This window comes from Chanodichthys erythropterus, chromosome 3, assembly GCF_024489055.1.
Source record: "Chanodichthys erythropterus isolate Z2021 chromosome 3, ASM2448905v1, whole genome shotgun sequence".
Classification (NCBI taxonomy): Eukaryota; Metazoa; Chordata; class Actinopteri; order Cypriniformes; family Xenocyprididae; genus Chanodichthys; species Chanodichthys erythropterus.
This window is the reverse complement of record NC_090223.1, coordinates 12,503,911-12,519,847: the sequence shown is the minus strand read 5'-3', so window position 1 is coordinate 12,519,847 and position 15,937 is coordinate 12,503,911. Positions and strand designations below refer to the sequence as shown.

The 15,937-nt window shown below is 35.9% G+C and overlaps 2 protein-coding genes across 3 annotated transcripts in view; both read right to left on the bottom strand.

The window, feature by feature from the left end:
- LOC137017073 (zinc finger protein 502-like) overlaps positions 1-15,937 on the bottom strand; it is a 634,288-nt gene that overhangs the window by 576,104 nt on the left and 42,247 nt on the right. The window contains exon 7 of one of the 2 annotated variants that reach the window (XM_067381009.1): positions 13,234-14,123. In XM_067381009.1, coding sequence (XP_067237110.1) covers positions 13,234-14,123 — 890 coding nt within the window. Of the gene's footprint in view, positions 1-13,033; positions 14,347-15,937 lie in introns of those variants that run through there. The other variant, XM_067381010.1, reaches the window with a different exon arrangement.
- LOC137017111 (H-2 class I histocompatibility antigen, Q10 alpha chain-like) lies at positions 4,992-7,667 on the bottom strand. Its single transcript, XM_067381074.1, has 4 exons — positions 7,459-7,667; positions 6,728-7,000; positions 6,360-6,647; positions 4,992-5,510 (listed from the first exon to the last, which is right to left on the bottom strand). The coding sequence occupies exons 1-4, from the start codon at positions 7,538-7,540 to the stop codon at positions 5,116-5,118; spliced, it is 1,038 nt and encodes a 345-aa protein (XP_067237175.1). The 5' UTR covers positions 7,541-7,667; the 3' UTR covers positions 4,992-5,115.

The following is a 15,937-nucleotide window of genomic DNA, read 5'->3' as shown; positions in this document are numbered from 1 at the left end:
GTCGAAACGGCAAACTGCCATCAAAAGATATATTTTATGCTTTGCAGCAAAGACAAATACCCACACTTGCAGTCTTGGCAGTTGACCACTTGTCTACTTACATGACAATTTCCTGTATTTGGCTCTAGTTTTCAAATAGGTGTGAAGACTGCAAGTGTGTGTAGAACTTTTGATTACCTGATGGGACACACTTTTAGTCTTGCAAATTATTTTTTATTATTTTCAATACTATGCATTTTAAAATACACTTCTAAATATCTGTTCACTATGTAACTAACAGAAGATACAATTTTAAAAATGTGAGCAGTTGCAAATGTTGTACAAAATGCTCATAGCCTACTCATCTTTGCATTAATAAAAAGTTCAATACTTTATATTTTACTACCAAATTATATGTACTATATAATTAATTTCAATTACAGTCAAATGTTTCCTTGACGCCTCATGATTTCGGGGCATGTGAGTTCCCAAACATAATGCATGATGGGATATGCTTAGCCTTGATTACCGCTCAGCAGTAGTAATGTGATAGTGTAATAGTTTCTTCCTGGCGCTCTCAAGTGGCCAAGACCACAAGTGTGGTTATTTGGACAAGGCATTAATATCGAACACGGGAAAGACATGACCTAAGATGAATATGTATAAAGATCAACTGAAATCTGGGGATGTAAAGTTTGATTTCTATACTCAAATAAGGAAAGCCTGTACTAAGTGAAAAACTCTGTAACACTGTGCAAACTATAAAATGTAAAGCTTGTAACAGAACATTGCGGTGAAGACTTCTCGCTTGATCGTTTTTTTTTTATTATTATTATTCTTTTTTTTTTTATTAAAAAGCAGGCATTGTATACACACACACACATATATATATATATATATATAATGAGTGAGCAGAAGATACTGTAGATGAACAGTAGTGCATATGCATGTAAAACTGTGCATGTTCCACACGTTGTTCATGTATGTTTATGTTCCTCTTTCATCCAGTGCTGTTTGGAAATCTTTTCATAGATGATCCACAGTAGCCCGTGTAAATGTAATACAGCAATAAAATAATCATGTAATAACTGTTAACTTATAAAATTGGTATGCTTCTGAAGGAGAAAGCAGTAAAAGATAATATATAAAACAGACCTTTAATTAAACTCTACTCAAAATCCCAAAACCGCTAATAATCTCTAATAGAAATCATACAGTGTTAACCGGTCCCACGTGATGGGACACCAAACTTCTATGACTCACTGGACAGACGAAGAATTAATATTAACAAACTTCACCATCTTTGGCTCTGTGAGCCAGCGGACATCATCATCTCAGTTTAGTTTAGCGTGAACTGTTATTTTATGTAAGAACATTTATGAAACTTCACATGCTCAGGGTAGAAAACAGCTTTTAAAAACAAACGGCACATCGGTGTAATCCCACATTGTAAATGAAGTTAAAACACCCCAAAGAACAGTTTTTAACATAAACATCAACTAATATGTATAAATATTGTTACCTTTGGGCTTTGGCTCTGACCAACCGGACAATCCTCACCTCAGTTTAGTTCAGCGTGATCTGACTGACTGAGAGGAAAGAGCGCGCCTAAAGTTCTTAAAGGGCCAGTACACTTCATTACCAATCGTATATAAACTCCAAAACTATGCATACCAGTGTAACTAAATCAAAAAGACAGTACAATGAAATAAAACAATCTATTTAAAATAATAGAATCATATATATATGTATATATACAGAACATTTAAGTTTTTTTTTCTGTGAAAATAATAATGCTGTTTTTACACTTGTTACACTGGCATATAGGTAGGGTTGCCAACCGCTCCGTATAATATGGAATCATACCGTATGAAGCATTCCATATGAAAGGCATACGGAATGCAGTTTGTCCTGTATTCTCATGCATATGCTCTAAATTGAGACTTAATCATTTCATTGAGACAAATTTGCGCAGAAGGCTTTAAAGCCTGGGATACACTGCATGATTTTTGGCTGTCACAGACAAAAGATTGCCATCGTGAAACAATCTTGGCGATTTATCGTGGCTCTTAATTGTTGGTTCTGTTGTACAGTGAGAGAGGTTCAAAGACGTTTTCCTGGTCTTTTGACCAAAGATAGCCTGTGATCATGTCAGAAATTCAGCATGATCAACATCCAGCGTGTTTGCTGCTACAACCTGTGTCTACTGATCAGCCAATAAAAATGCGACACAAAATCAACACAACATGGTACTAAAACTTAAAACTGCTTACCTCAAGCTCTTTTCCCTTCTTCTTTCGCTGCTTCCTTTTTTTCAGCACACATACAAACTACTACCAAAGTGTGATTCAACATTGGTACACAGTGGTAAATTTTGTTTACCACTAGCACATGCTGATGGCGTTATTCTTCTACAGAAACCTGCATCGTAGCTCACGAGTCAATAGGTGTCATCATAGTACAGTCTACATGCGTGTCGTACCCAAGTCTATCAGATCCATGTCACACAGTGTGATTTGTAATGATCTTATAGGATTGCTAAAATCGTGCTGTTTATCTCAGGCTTAAGACCAAACTCTGCCGGCTGGTCGCTCCTGCATCACAGTGAGCGGGTCTAGTGCTAACGGCAAATCCCTTTCACTAGTCTGTACACTTTTTTGTCATTCCGATTAAAATCATTTCGATTGAACTATTTGGTGGACTGTTCACATGAGACTTTATCTAATCCAATATGGTGTTTACATGTGCCGGCGCTTTCAATCAAAGTGTGCACATTATATGTCCTTGCTGCCTTGTAATTCTGTCAACATGGAGCTCCATTATTTCTTATGTGCGCTATTTTTATGTAAAGTGTTGCTCTTAATCAAGCAACAGCATGAATTTGTAGCATAGCCTATTACTGCTGGAAAGCTACAAAGCTACTAAATCTACTAAAAACAGTTCATGTGACTACAGATAAAATGACCAGAAAACTTTTTGTGTGCCAGAACTAACAAAATAGCGACTTTATTCAACAATATCTAGTGATGGGCGATTTCAAAACACTGCTTCATAAAGTTTTGAAGCTTTATGAATCATTTGTTTCGAATCAGTGGTTCAGAGTGCCAAAGTCACATGATTTCAGTAAACGAGGCTTCGTTACATCATAAGTGTTTTCAAACTTCAATAGTTCACGGGACTTTGGCAGTTTGATACGTGCTCTGAATCACTGATTCAAAACAAAAGATTCGTAAACCTTCAAAGCTTCATGAAGCAGTGTTTGGAGATCGTCCGTTGAATTCTTAGGATATAATGCACACCCGAGGTGGAAATGCGGCCATTCATGTGGCCATTACACCTCGGTTGTGCGTTATTTTCTAAGAATTCAAAGGACCAGAGTCAATTATTCTGCTTATACTATGGTTACCACACCTCAAGACACTGTTCCAGTATTTCAAGACATTTGTCCTTAAAACACTCATGTGTGTGGAACTAATTTCTAAAGCATCTCATCCCAAGCCTCTGTTGCTAATTTCACAATGTAATTTCAGCTCTTGTAACGGAGGCTTGAGCCTTGATAGCAGAAATACCATTGATACAGTTATTAACACAGTTAAGAGAGAGAGAGAATAAGCAGCATACAGTATGTGAATTAGCCTACCAGAGTATAGCCTATGCATCTCTCGCGGCAGCAGTGTCTCTACTAATAGCAATTATCTCAAGAAGCATACAATTACCTCACTGGTGAGTCATGTATCTGACGTTGCTAAACTATTTTACTGATTAATTTATCAGAGCAGGGCTTACCAAATGATCTGTGCAAGTGTGTGTACTATACAGTACGTGTGTACGTTTGAAAGAGAGAGAGAGAGAGAGAGAGTATGCTCTTTCAGGACACACACAAAAAAATATTTTGTTGCAAAAAACATGGAAATAATTTGTATAATAATCTTTTGCGGTTGTAGGCTGTAAGGACCTATTGAGATAACTGAAATCATTTGGCGAAGTGATATGGAACTGTGATGCGGTCAAGACCTGCTAGAACTACTTTACCCGTGTGTTTCCCTGAAAAAAATTGCACATCTTAGAACGTTGGTCAACCAATCAGATTTGAGCATTCAACAGCCCTGTATATATATATATTCATAGCTTCTGCACACGTCTATATAAAGCCATGTACACTCATGTTGAGAAATTGCTAGCAGGAAGTAGTTTTTTTATTTTAGAAGTGTTGTTGCCGTGGAGATAAAACCATAGCTAAACCACACTAAACTAACCATCTGAAATGTACACAGAGGGTCATTTATTCCTGTCATTCACATACACATGTATGCATGATGACTTTTTTTCGGCCTAATTAATATACATTTCCAAACACTTTGTGACATGACAGGAAACATGCCATCTCTCTGCCGCTTGCTCTTTTTCGGCTGTCCTTAGGTTGTCAGGAATTAATTCCAAGGATGAATAGTTAGTAGAAGGATACATTTTTTTTCTTTGTCCCCAGATAAATTTGGAAGCTTAAGTACCCTATAAAAGTAACCCAAAAAAGTGCAACCTGTGGCTCTGTCATCTCTTCTGTGACTGCATTTTCAAAGTAGCCTAAATTTGGGGTAAAACCACAACTTTAGCAACACTGCACATTTGTAAGCTGTGAAATGTATGTATTTTTTTTTTTTTAAATCTGACGTAATGAACTGTCCCTCCCACAAACCTGAATGAGTGAAGCACACCAGCCCTCTTATACCTCTTATATGTTTGGGGAGTGGTTGATCATGCAAATATCACTCACCAATTCTCGTTGGCCTTTTCTGAATAAATCAGTGGTGTTGCTGGTCAGGGAACAAGGGTTATAATGGTAACAAGATGTTTTTTGATAAGCGCTATACAAATAAATAAGATTTTAATTTAATTTTTTTTTTTATCTGTTAATTGGATTATTTCTGGTCTACACCATCCCTTCAATTCAGACTGAAATATCATTCAAATCAAGCTTAATTAGATCAATTTTATTAGTTTACATGAAAGCTTTTCAGTCACATTAAGCATCAATAAGATATAAATGGATTATTGGGGTACATGTAAGCTAAAAAAACATACTATAGCTAAGAGTTGCAAACAACAAAACAGCATTTAAAGTAGAGCTTAAAGAACATGTTAAATCAATTTCCACTTGTTGATAATTGGTTCTTTGAGGGTTCTGTGGACCACAAAACAATCATAATCTGCTCTTTCCCCCTTCTTGATCTCCACACTCTTCCTCATCTGGAAGGATCCATCATGGTTTGGTCTGATTCCTGTGGATTCAATCTCATCTTCAGGCAGAGATGTACGGTATTTCCTAATGGTCATCATCACGTCTTTGGGGTAGAAGCCAGTGGCCATACAGGTGAGTTTCAGCTTGGATTTGTCCTTGCTTGCAAACAGTGGCCTCACTAACTTTTCTGGGACCCCTGTACAGTACATGTACATGCTCGCCTCGGTAGAAATTGCAGGGGTAAAATGCTGTGCCACAATACCACTAGTTGCAAACACATGAACCTGTGGAGGAGCTGAGAATACACTAAACATTCTTAAGAAAATAGAAATCCAAAGAACATTCTATAAAAATATTTTATATTCCTATAAGACAATTTATTTGAAAAGAATCTTTCTAAAAATCTTTATGAACTTAAAAGTTAATAACCTCTAATATGTCTTAAATCACTGAAAGTTAAAAAAAAAAATGAATGTATTGGGTTGTTTCAAAAATAATTTTTGTAATTAAAGTCAGCATGGAATCAAAATTGACCCTATTTACTTTGTTAGTGCATATTGTGAACAATTAATGCGTGCAAGTTAATACACCGAATAAATGTGTTTGTCGCTGTAATCTTTAATCAAAATCTGAAAAGATACTTCAGGTCTGGAATGGTGTTCCTTCCCAAATGATGTCAGTTTGACGGCTTGGGTTGAAAATGCTTAAACCACTCCTCTGCAACCGTTCGTCTGCTATGAGTGAGAGATGGAGAGGAGGAGCACTAAAGTAAAACTCTGCCCTCTATTCAATATTCTGTTTCACTTGGAAATACGTCACAATTTGCAACTTCCAGTTCACACGGACTTTAATCACTAATACAGAACGCTGTAATACATTACTACTATTAAGGATGTGCTCGAGTTCTGTTAAGTGACACCAATCAATGATCAATAATGTAAACAATGATAATCAGGGATAGGCAACTTCAGTCCTAGAGAGTTGCTGTCCAGCAGAATTTAGCAGCCTAAAAAAAAAAAAAGAAACAAAACCTGCCTATAGCATTAGTAATCCTGAAGACATAGATTAGGTTGTTCAGGTGTCTGATCCCAGTTCCTTGCCTACAGCTGCTGATGATCAAACAAATACAAACACATTTACTCACAGCCGTTTCTGAGCTCCTCGTCTCCATATCCTCTGAATTTGTTGAGCCAGTCCACACACTCTTTCTCCAGGTATCCTTTGATGTATTGGTTTAGGATCGGCACACTGTCCCATTTCATCTTCGTTGGTACAGCTGCAACAACTGGAGCGACCCATTGAGACTCTTTATCATCAAAAGACAAGAAGTTTTCTCCATCATAGCCGTACTCATCAATGCCTCTGAGAAACTTCACTTCATCTCCCTGCTGCTCAACTTCACAACCGTGTCTCCACTGAAGAACATGAAGATCTGAAATGGAGAAGAGTCAAAATGTTTGTTGTGTCTTAATAAAAATAATGTGCAGGTTTAACAGTATGAATGATTCTCACCTGATTCACTTTGATTCATGCGGATCATCGGAATATGGATGTTCACATTAAACCACTGTTCTTTACTCTTTCTGGACTGAGTGCCTTTTTCCCAGTAATCCTCCTGCATTTTCTCCTTCATCCACTGCTGTGTGGGAATCTTTCTCTTTGCTTTACTATTGTAATAGTCGATCTGCCTGTCGTCCAGCAGACCCATAGCACTGAATTCATAGATGCCCGACAGATCCACTGGTTTAGACAAGCCCGTGTAAATGTAATACAGCGAGTGTCTCTCTGCAATCAAGAGGGATAAATTATGCATCAAATAACTGTTCACTGAAGTGTGAATGTGATGAAAGTAGTATTTGTCTGAAGGAGAAAGTATATAAAACATTAAAACATTTAAGACAGTCTGAAACATTTCAGGATTTACTAAAGACATGCAGTGAAAAATTATACTTGTTAATCTGTAATAACTTCTAATATCAGTCATATATGATCAATAATAATAATAGTGTTGACAAATAGGCTGTTGCCATGTTGATCAAAATATATCAGCGAACAGATTTGTCAAAAAATGTCAAAAACTTATATATGTTTAATTATATGAATATATAAATATAATTTTATATTTCACAATGCTAGCATGAATTTGTAATCAAATTTTCTTTCTGTCACTACAAAGATGTTTTAAATCAATCAAATCTTTCACTTTTGTTCACTGATAAACGCAGAAACATAACATCATTTACCTGCTTGAACTGAAGGCAAAGTCCCGTCAAAAAGAAAAACACAAAGCAGAGAGACCATCTTTGTTGCTGCACTTGTGCACATGCTTGAAACACCTTTAAGTAGGCTATGTGTGAAATTTTACAGATTTTTATATTGTGCAAAAACTCTCAACAACAGAAAACTAGTTACAGAAAATAGCAGATGTTGTTCAACTAAGTTGAAATGCAGACTCGTCTTCCTACTTTCTAAATTAAGTATTGCTTACACTTGTGTGTTTGTGGGTTTCTAGGTTTGTGCTCAGTTCCACCACGTCACAGAAAGTAGCACACACCATTTCAGAGATACTGCATGATATTCTGAATGAGTTTAAAACGATCATAACTAACTACCTCCATCACTATCTTTACTGTAAAACAAAGTTTGCTTGTGTAGTGTTTTGTGACCATTCCAGCAAACTTTAAATCATTCCCTCAGAATTATATTTCTATTTTATTTTCATGTCTCTGTTTATATCTTTATAACGGTATGGGGAAACTGTTCATATTTGTTTTAAAATAATATATTGAGTTTTATGTTTGAGTGACATAATTTCCACTTGAAATCGTCTGCCCCTCTTGTTAGAAGAAGAACTGGTCTGCGTCAAAGAATAAACACTAACAAGAAGCGACACTCAATAGATTGCCCACCGATGCCCAGAAGCAGCCCTGCGTTTCCGCCATTTTGTGGTGAAAGCGAGTCGTCAGTCCACTAGTTTCTATGGCAATATCAACTGCTTTGTTAAAACAAAAAGTACATTAAAGCTGAAATCCAACCTGAATGATGACAACACAGAATAAAATACTATAACTAGTGATCATCAATTCCTTTTAACAGTTTATTTTACACAGTGTATTTGTTCAAGTCTTCCACTTTTTTTTTTTACAAAACCTTTGATCTCTAGACAGTCAGTTTGGGTTAAAATTATTTAAAAAGGCTTATAAACACTGAATTAATACCAACATATGAAATTAAATTAAGGACAAATTGGGAATGTTGGACAATAAATATATGAAAATAACAGCTTGATTTTGTGGTGTTGTCTAATGTCCGTTAAAGCAAAAGTGTCCAAAAGTGTGAATTATGTGATAACGGACACAGCAATGCATCATGTATTATAAGATTGTTATGTTTGTAGCGTGATCCATTAAAACGTACAATATAGCCTATTTCAGTTCAGACCTAGATATTATTAGCCTACTATTACTCTACTAGGTCTGAAATATATTGTTCACTGCAAACATGATCTTAAATGTATTAATTATTAATTTACTATTAATAAATGTGTAAAGTTGCATAAAATGGAAATACTCAAAGTAGGCTAACTATGTTACCTCACAGGCCCAGATTGGCTGATCGGGAGCACCGGGAGAATTCCCGGTGGGCCGGACAGTATATTTGGCCGGGAGGGCCGGTGTTGTCTTGGCACTGGGTTGAAATATGGATGCTCTAGAAACTGTGGACACGGCCAAATGTACTAAACTGAGTAGCCTAACTTTTTCCTCAAAACCAGTCAGTAACGTATTCAGGCCTGGACGACATGGGCAACGGCCCAGTGCGGCATCTTGCTGGCGGCAGCATGGGGTACCCACGCAAGAAAAAAATACAAATGAATGCACAATCGGTTTGTATCACTCATTTGCACGTAACATCAGTGATATCATGTCACTCTGTGGATAAATTAACCTGGTCGAGAGGGACTTGGAGTGTGCGCCCCGAGAAGACAACTCATTCAAAAGTATACGAGAAGAAGGGATGAGGTTGACGTCTGTAAGGACAGCGGGACAAGTTCTAAATCAACACTAAATTATGGTAAGATAAAAGGTCTAAGCCACCGGAGGCCGATTTAAGTAACGTAAATAAAAAGGAAGAGGGGAAAACATGCAAAAGATAAAGGCATGTATGGAGCTATTACTCATATCGTAATAATAGTATGCAAATAATAAATCACTTATGTTATGTTGCTTGCTATGCTATTACACATTGGCCAACAATATTTATTTTTCTGTCCAACTAGCTTACATAACCAGACAGTAAAATGTGATTTTTTTTAACATGTAACTTTTTTAAACAAACGTAATACTTTAATACTTTACTGTAAATTTGTGCAATTTTGGGGGATTTATGGTATTTTGTGTTATTTGCCTCAATTTGTAATAATTTAAGTATTTACATTTATATAAAATAGCAAAATGTTATGTTAAATGCACTTTAATAAATATCTACTTTTCTCAATTTCATTCATAGTGATAGACATGAGAAATGTGCCTGGGTTTAGTGGACGATTACTGAAAAGCAAACACTTAATTCAATTAAAATGAAAATAACATGTATTTTTAACTACAGCCACTAGATGGCTAGAGAATTAATCAATAGTTCACATTGTAAAATCATTATTATAACAATAAAAATGACTCTATATTAAATTTTAGCATTTTTTGTACTATAATTTGTTTTGTACAAAAAAATAATTACAAGGCTGTAGAGAACAGTGCACTGTTGCAGACTTAAATACTGATGTTTTAATTACATTATTTTATTAGTCAGTCGTGAATTAAAGTGGGCAGGTCTAAGGCATGAAACTCCAGGGCTGAAAATGAGTCCCAATCCAGCCCTGTTACCTCAGATGGTTTAATGGTTGGATTCCACAATTGGTAAAATATAACATATATAAACATTTACTGTAGAAGCCATACAATTTACTGGTGAATTAATAAAAAAAATTAATTTTAAGTTTGATTGTGCTTCTGATTTGGCTGTGAAATTCACAGATTTTATATTCTAAAGTACAATTATTTTAAAGTGTGTTAAAAGATGTATTGTCAAAATATGATGCTAATATACTTTTTATATATTTAAAGATAGTACAAGTTAGTATACAACCCAAATTCCGGAAAAGTTGGGATGTTTTTTTTTTTTTTTTTTTTAATAAAATGAAAACTAAAAGACTTTCAAATCAAGGCAATATTTTATTCACAATAGAACATAGATAACATAACACATGTTTAAACACAGAAATTTTACAATTTTATGCACAAAATGAGCTCATTTCAAATTTGATGCCTGCTACAGGTCTCAAAATAGTTGGGACAGGGCGTGTTTACTATGGTGGAGCATCTCCTCTTTTCAAAACAGTATGAAGACGCCTGGGCATCAAGGTAATGAGTTTCTGGGATTTGATGTTGGAATTTGGTCCCATTTTTGACTGATATAGGTTTCCAGCTGCTGAAGAGATTGTGGTCATCTTTGGCGTATTTTTCGTTTAATGATTCTATAGGTGATCTGGACTGCAGGCGGGCCAATTCAGCACCTGGACTCTTCTACGATGAAGCCATGCTGTTGAAATAGCTGCAGTATGTGGTTGCATTGTCCTGCTGAAATACACTGCCTTCCCTGAAATAGACACCATCTGGAAAACTTTATATACCTTTCGGCATTCATAGTGCCTACCAAAAAATGCAAGCTGCCCATACCGTATGCACTTATGCACTCTCATACCATCAGAGATGCTGGCTTTTGAACTGAATGCTGATAACATGCAGGAAGGTCTTCCTCCTCTTTAACCCGGTGATTTCCAACAAGAATGAACCATGTTCACATATGGCTTCTTTTTTGCATGATAGAGCTTTAGTTGGTGTAACCCACCTATAGGTAAATACACAACTCTAGGTTCGTAAGAGGTTCAGACACTGCAGCACAAATGAATGGACAGATTCACTGTAACAGTTTCAATGTAACTTTAGTAAGAAAATTATATTGTACAAAGTCACAACAGAATGTAGCCGGCTTACAAATAAAAATGAAATCAAACCCCCTTTTTAAACTAATGTTGGTGTGTGTGTGTTTATCAGTGTATGTGTATGATCAGTCTTTCAAAAATGGTCAAAATCAAAAATGTCCTCCGATGTCTGTAAGACTCTTTGTTGGTAACAGTCCTACCATGTAATGTTCCTCACGGTTTGAAGTTCAAGTTCACATAGACTCTAGAAGATCCAGTTTGGGTGACTCGCCATCTAAGGTTTCACATCCCTCACGATCAACAAACAGAATCCTCTCGTTACTAAAGACCCGACCTGAATTTACAAAACGGGTGACTGTAAAACATTTGTTTAAACATTAACATCAATTAGGCCTAATGACAATCATTTCTATGAAGATAACTTATATATATTACATATATGAACACTGTATATGAAAACATCAATTAAATACTGATGCATTTCAATGAATTGGTCCGATAAAATAATCAAACAACATCATCTTAACTGAAAACATTGTACTATAGATCCCACAGAAGCCTCGTAGGCTAATCAGATCAAAATCACTTAATATGACAAAATAATTAACAAAACTCACCAAGATATGCAGGAAACCTGATTGATTAAACTGATGAACAATCAATGCCGCTCCACTGCGATCTCATTACAATATGTTTAACTTTTTTCCGATCAGCACTCTTTCTATCAGACGTGATCTGTTTTTCTACATGGATCGGCACTGAGCGTATTCAACCAATGGACAATGCAGCAGGGTGGGACAAAGGCAATACAACATTTTGATTGGCTTAGAAAGGGAAAGAGAGAAATAAAAGTGTTTGTTTTTTTTCTTAAACATATTTTGTAACTGGGTTACACCGGCATCTGCAGATGGCACGGCGGATTGTGTTTAACGACAGTGGTTTCTGGAAGTATTCCTGGGCCCATTTAGTAATGTCATTGACACAATCATGCCGATGAGTGATGCCAGTGTCGTCTGAGGGCCCGAAGACCACGGGCATCTAGTAAAGGTCTTCGGTCTTGTCCCTTACGCACAGATATTTATACATTTTCTCTGAATCCTTTGATGATGTTATGCACTGTATATAAATAGATTTGCAAAGCCTTTGCAATTTGATGTTGAGGAACATTGTTTTCCACAATCTTTTTTATGCACTCTTTCACAGATTGGACAGTTTATGCCCATCTTTACTTTTGAGAGACTCTGCCTCTCTAAGACATCCCTTTTATAGCTAATCATGTTACAGACCTGATAACAATAAACTTATTAAGTTGCTAGATGTTCTCCCAGGTGAATCTTTTCAAAATTTCCTTTCATTTTTCAGTCATTTGTTGCCCCCATGCCAACTTTTTTGAGACCTGTAGCAGGCATCAAATTTGAAATGAGCTAATTTTGTGGATAAAACTGTAAAAAATTCAGTTTAAACATTTGTTATGTTATCTATGTTCTATTGTGAATAAAATATTGGCTCATGTGATTTGAAAGTCTTTTAGATTTCATTTTATTCAAATTTAAAAAAATGTCCCAACTTTTCTGGAATTCGGGTTGTATTTGCAAAGTACTACAGAAAAAGGGAATATATTTAAAAGACAAAGTATACTTTTTTCACTAGGGTTTACAACCCACAGCTTCACAATTAATAGAGACGGTATGACTAATTCACACACGCAATGGCTCTCATTATGTACTGATATTGTGCGCTAATTTATCTTTATCTGATTTACAATGAGCAGAAATCTGTAAGAAATGTTACTAAACAAAGATACAATAACTGCTGAAAGTTTTATTAGTCAAGCATATTTACAGTACAAACCTTGAATGTGAACTGTGGGCAAAAAACAAAACAAAACTCAGAAACACAATAATCGTTCATTAATCGTAATTGAGGTAAAATGTTCAATTAATTGAGGTTTTGATTTTAGGTCATAATCGTTCAGCCCTAACTTAAGTGTGCAGCTTCTCTCTGCTGTGGATCCTCTCATGTGTTTTCAGATGTGATGACCGATTGAATCTCTTGTCACAGTGTGAACACTTGTAAGGTTTTTCTCCAGTGTGGATCCTCTCATGTGTTTTCAGATTTGTTGACCGATTGAATCTCTTGTCACAGTGTGAACACTTGTAAGGTTTTTCTCCAGTGTGGACCCTCTCATGTGTTTTCAGAGATGATGAACGACTGAATTTCTTGTCACAGTGTGAACACTTGTAAGGTTTTTCTCCAGTGTGAATTCTCTGGTGTTTTTTTAATTCGCTCCCTGTAGTAAAAGTCTTCTCACACTCAAAGCACACAAACTCTCTCACACCAGTGTGTATTTTCTGATGTACTTTTAAATTTGCCAGATGTGAAAAACTCTTTCCACACAGAGAACATGAATATGGTTTCTCCTTCATATGAACTGTCAGGTGTATCTTCAGGCTTGATGCCCTATTAAATGTTTTCCCACACTGATCACATGTGAACGGCTTCTCTCCAGTGTGGATCCTCATGTGAATCTTAAGACTTTGTTTGGCTATGAAATTGTTTCCACATTGTCTGCATACATATGGTTTCACTCCAGTGTGGATCCTCATGTGAACATCAAGATGTTGTTTGGTTGTGAAACTCTTTCCACACTGAGTGCATGTGAACGGTCTCTCTCCAGTGTGGATCCTCATGTGAACATCAAGATGTTGTTTGGTTGTGAAACTTTTTCCACACTGATCACATGTGAATGGTCTATCTCCAGTGTGGATCCTCATGTGAGTCTTAAGAACATATTTAATTGTGAAACTCTTTCCACACTGATCACATGTGAATGGCTTCTCTCCAGTGTGGATCCTCATGTGAGTCTTAAGATCATATTTAATTGTGAAACTCTTTCCACACTGATCACATGTGAACAGCTTCTTTCCATTGTGAGTATTCATGTGACGCTCAAGATATTTAGCTGTGAAACTCTTTCCACACTGAGTGCAGGTTGTAGATTTCTTGGCTCTTCTTTTCTTTAAAAACGTCTTTTTAGTCTTTGAGCGACTCAAAGGTTTTTCTCTAGGTTTGACATGATGTTTCTCCTCCACTTCACTCAGTTCTTCACTCTCCTCCTCCTCTTTAATCATATCTAAAATGTAAGAAAAAATCCTTTTATTTTCAGTACATCAAAATAATCCAAAGAAAGAAATATACATATACAGGTGCTGGTCATATAATTAGAATATCGTGAAAAAGTTCTTTTTTTTTATTGTAAGTTATTTTTAAAAATGAAAGTTCCTATATTCTAGATTCCCTACATGTAAAGTAAAAAATTTCAAAAGTTTTTTTTTATTTTTTTTATTTTGATGATTAGAGCATACAGCTCATGAAAGTCCAAAATCCACTATCTCAAAATATTAGAATATTTCCTAAGATCAATCAAAAAATGGATTTTCAAAACAGAAAAGTTCAAGTTCTTTAAAGTATGTTCATTTGTGCACTCAATACTTGGTCGGCAGCACATATTACAGCAAATGACTTGCTTCTACCACAAATTACAGCATTGTTGAAGTGTGGCATGGAAGTGATCAGCCTGTGGCACTGCTGAGGCACTATTGAGCCTTCAGATTATCTGTATATTCTTTATCTGTTTCTCATCTTTCTCTTGAAAATATCCCATAGATTCAGGGGTCAGGCATGTTGGCTGGCCAATAAAACACAGTAATATCATGGTCAGCAAACCACTTGGAAGTGGTTTTCCAAAGTTACTAGCCACTCAGCATTTTCACTGGCCACAATTTTGCTGCTAGGGAAATTACATTTTATATGATGAAAGTTGACTGGCATGCTTAAATCACTTGATATTGAGTCATTTTACTTGATTTACAAGATTTAAATCCCTTTCAAACTTACAAATGCAGATTGACCACCCAAATCAAGACTATACATTGTATATATCAGGTAGGCCTATGTATAGTTATTTTTGTTAGGCTATGTAAAAAGAACAAAGAAGCAAATTACAAATAGTAATTTAAAAAAATATATATATATATTTTTTTTTTCAGATAGCCTACATATGTTTATTTAACATACATGTATACATTTATTTAACATTTTTTGATGTTTGATTAACATTAATGACAGACAGGTATTTATTTGGGGGCTGCTGAATGCATGGACGTCATATACTGACACATATCCAGTTTTTAACCACTTAGCCGTAAGCCATAGCCAACTGTATTCACGCGAGATACTCCACACGATGCATTTTGACATCTGTGTGTGCGTGTATTCAGGCGCAAGGAGAACTGATCGCGTACTCATTCTACTCATTGTGAAGCTCTCCCAAGTGTTTGAATCTGCTTTACTTGACAGTATTCTCAAGCTTGTGGTCATCCCTGTTGCTTGTGCACCTTTGCCTACCCAATTTCTTCCTTCTAGTCAATTTTGCATTTAATATGCTTTGATATTTCACTCTGTAAACAGCCACCACATTCAGTAATGACCATCTGTGACTTACTCTCTTTGTGGAGGGTGGCAATGATTGTCTCCTGGACCATTGCCAAGTCAACAGTCTTCCCCATTAGTGTGGTTTCAAAGAGAGATACCCAGAATGTATACTGTAGGGATGGTCATTTAATGAAACTCACATGTAAATATTCTAATATTTTGAGATACTGGATTTTGGACTTTTCATTAGCTGTACGCTCTAATAAAAAAAAAAAAAAAAAAAAAAAAAA

Bases quoted from the DNA above. Each gene is read 5' to 3' on its own strand.
- LOC137017111 (XM_067381074.1), bottom strand. From the start codon at position 7,540: ATGTGCACAAGTGCAGCAACAAAGATGGTCTCTCTGCTTTGTGTTTTT. The intron at 6,648-6,727 runs GTGAGAATCATT...TCTCCATTTCAG, and splicing joins CATGAATCAAAGTGAATCAG to ATCTTCATGTTCTTCAGTGG. The intron at 5,511-6,359 runs GTGAGTAAATGT...GTGTATTCTCAG, and splicing joins CGAGGAGCTCAGAAACGGCT to CTCCTCCACAGGTTCATGTG.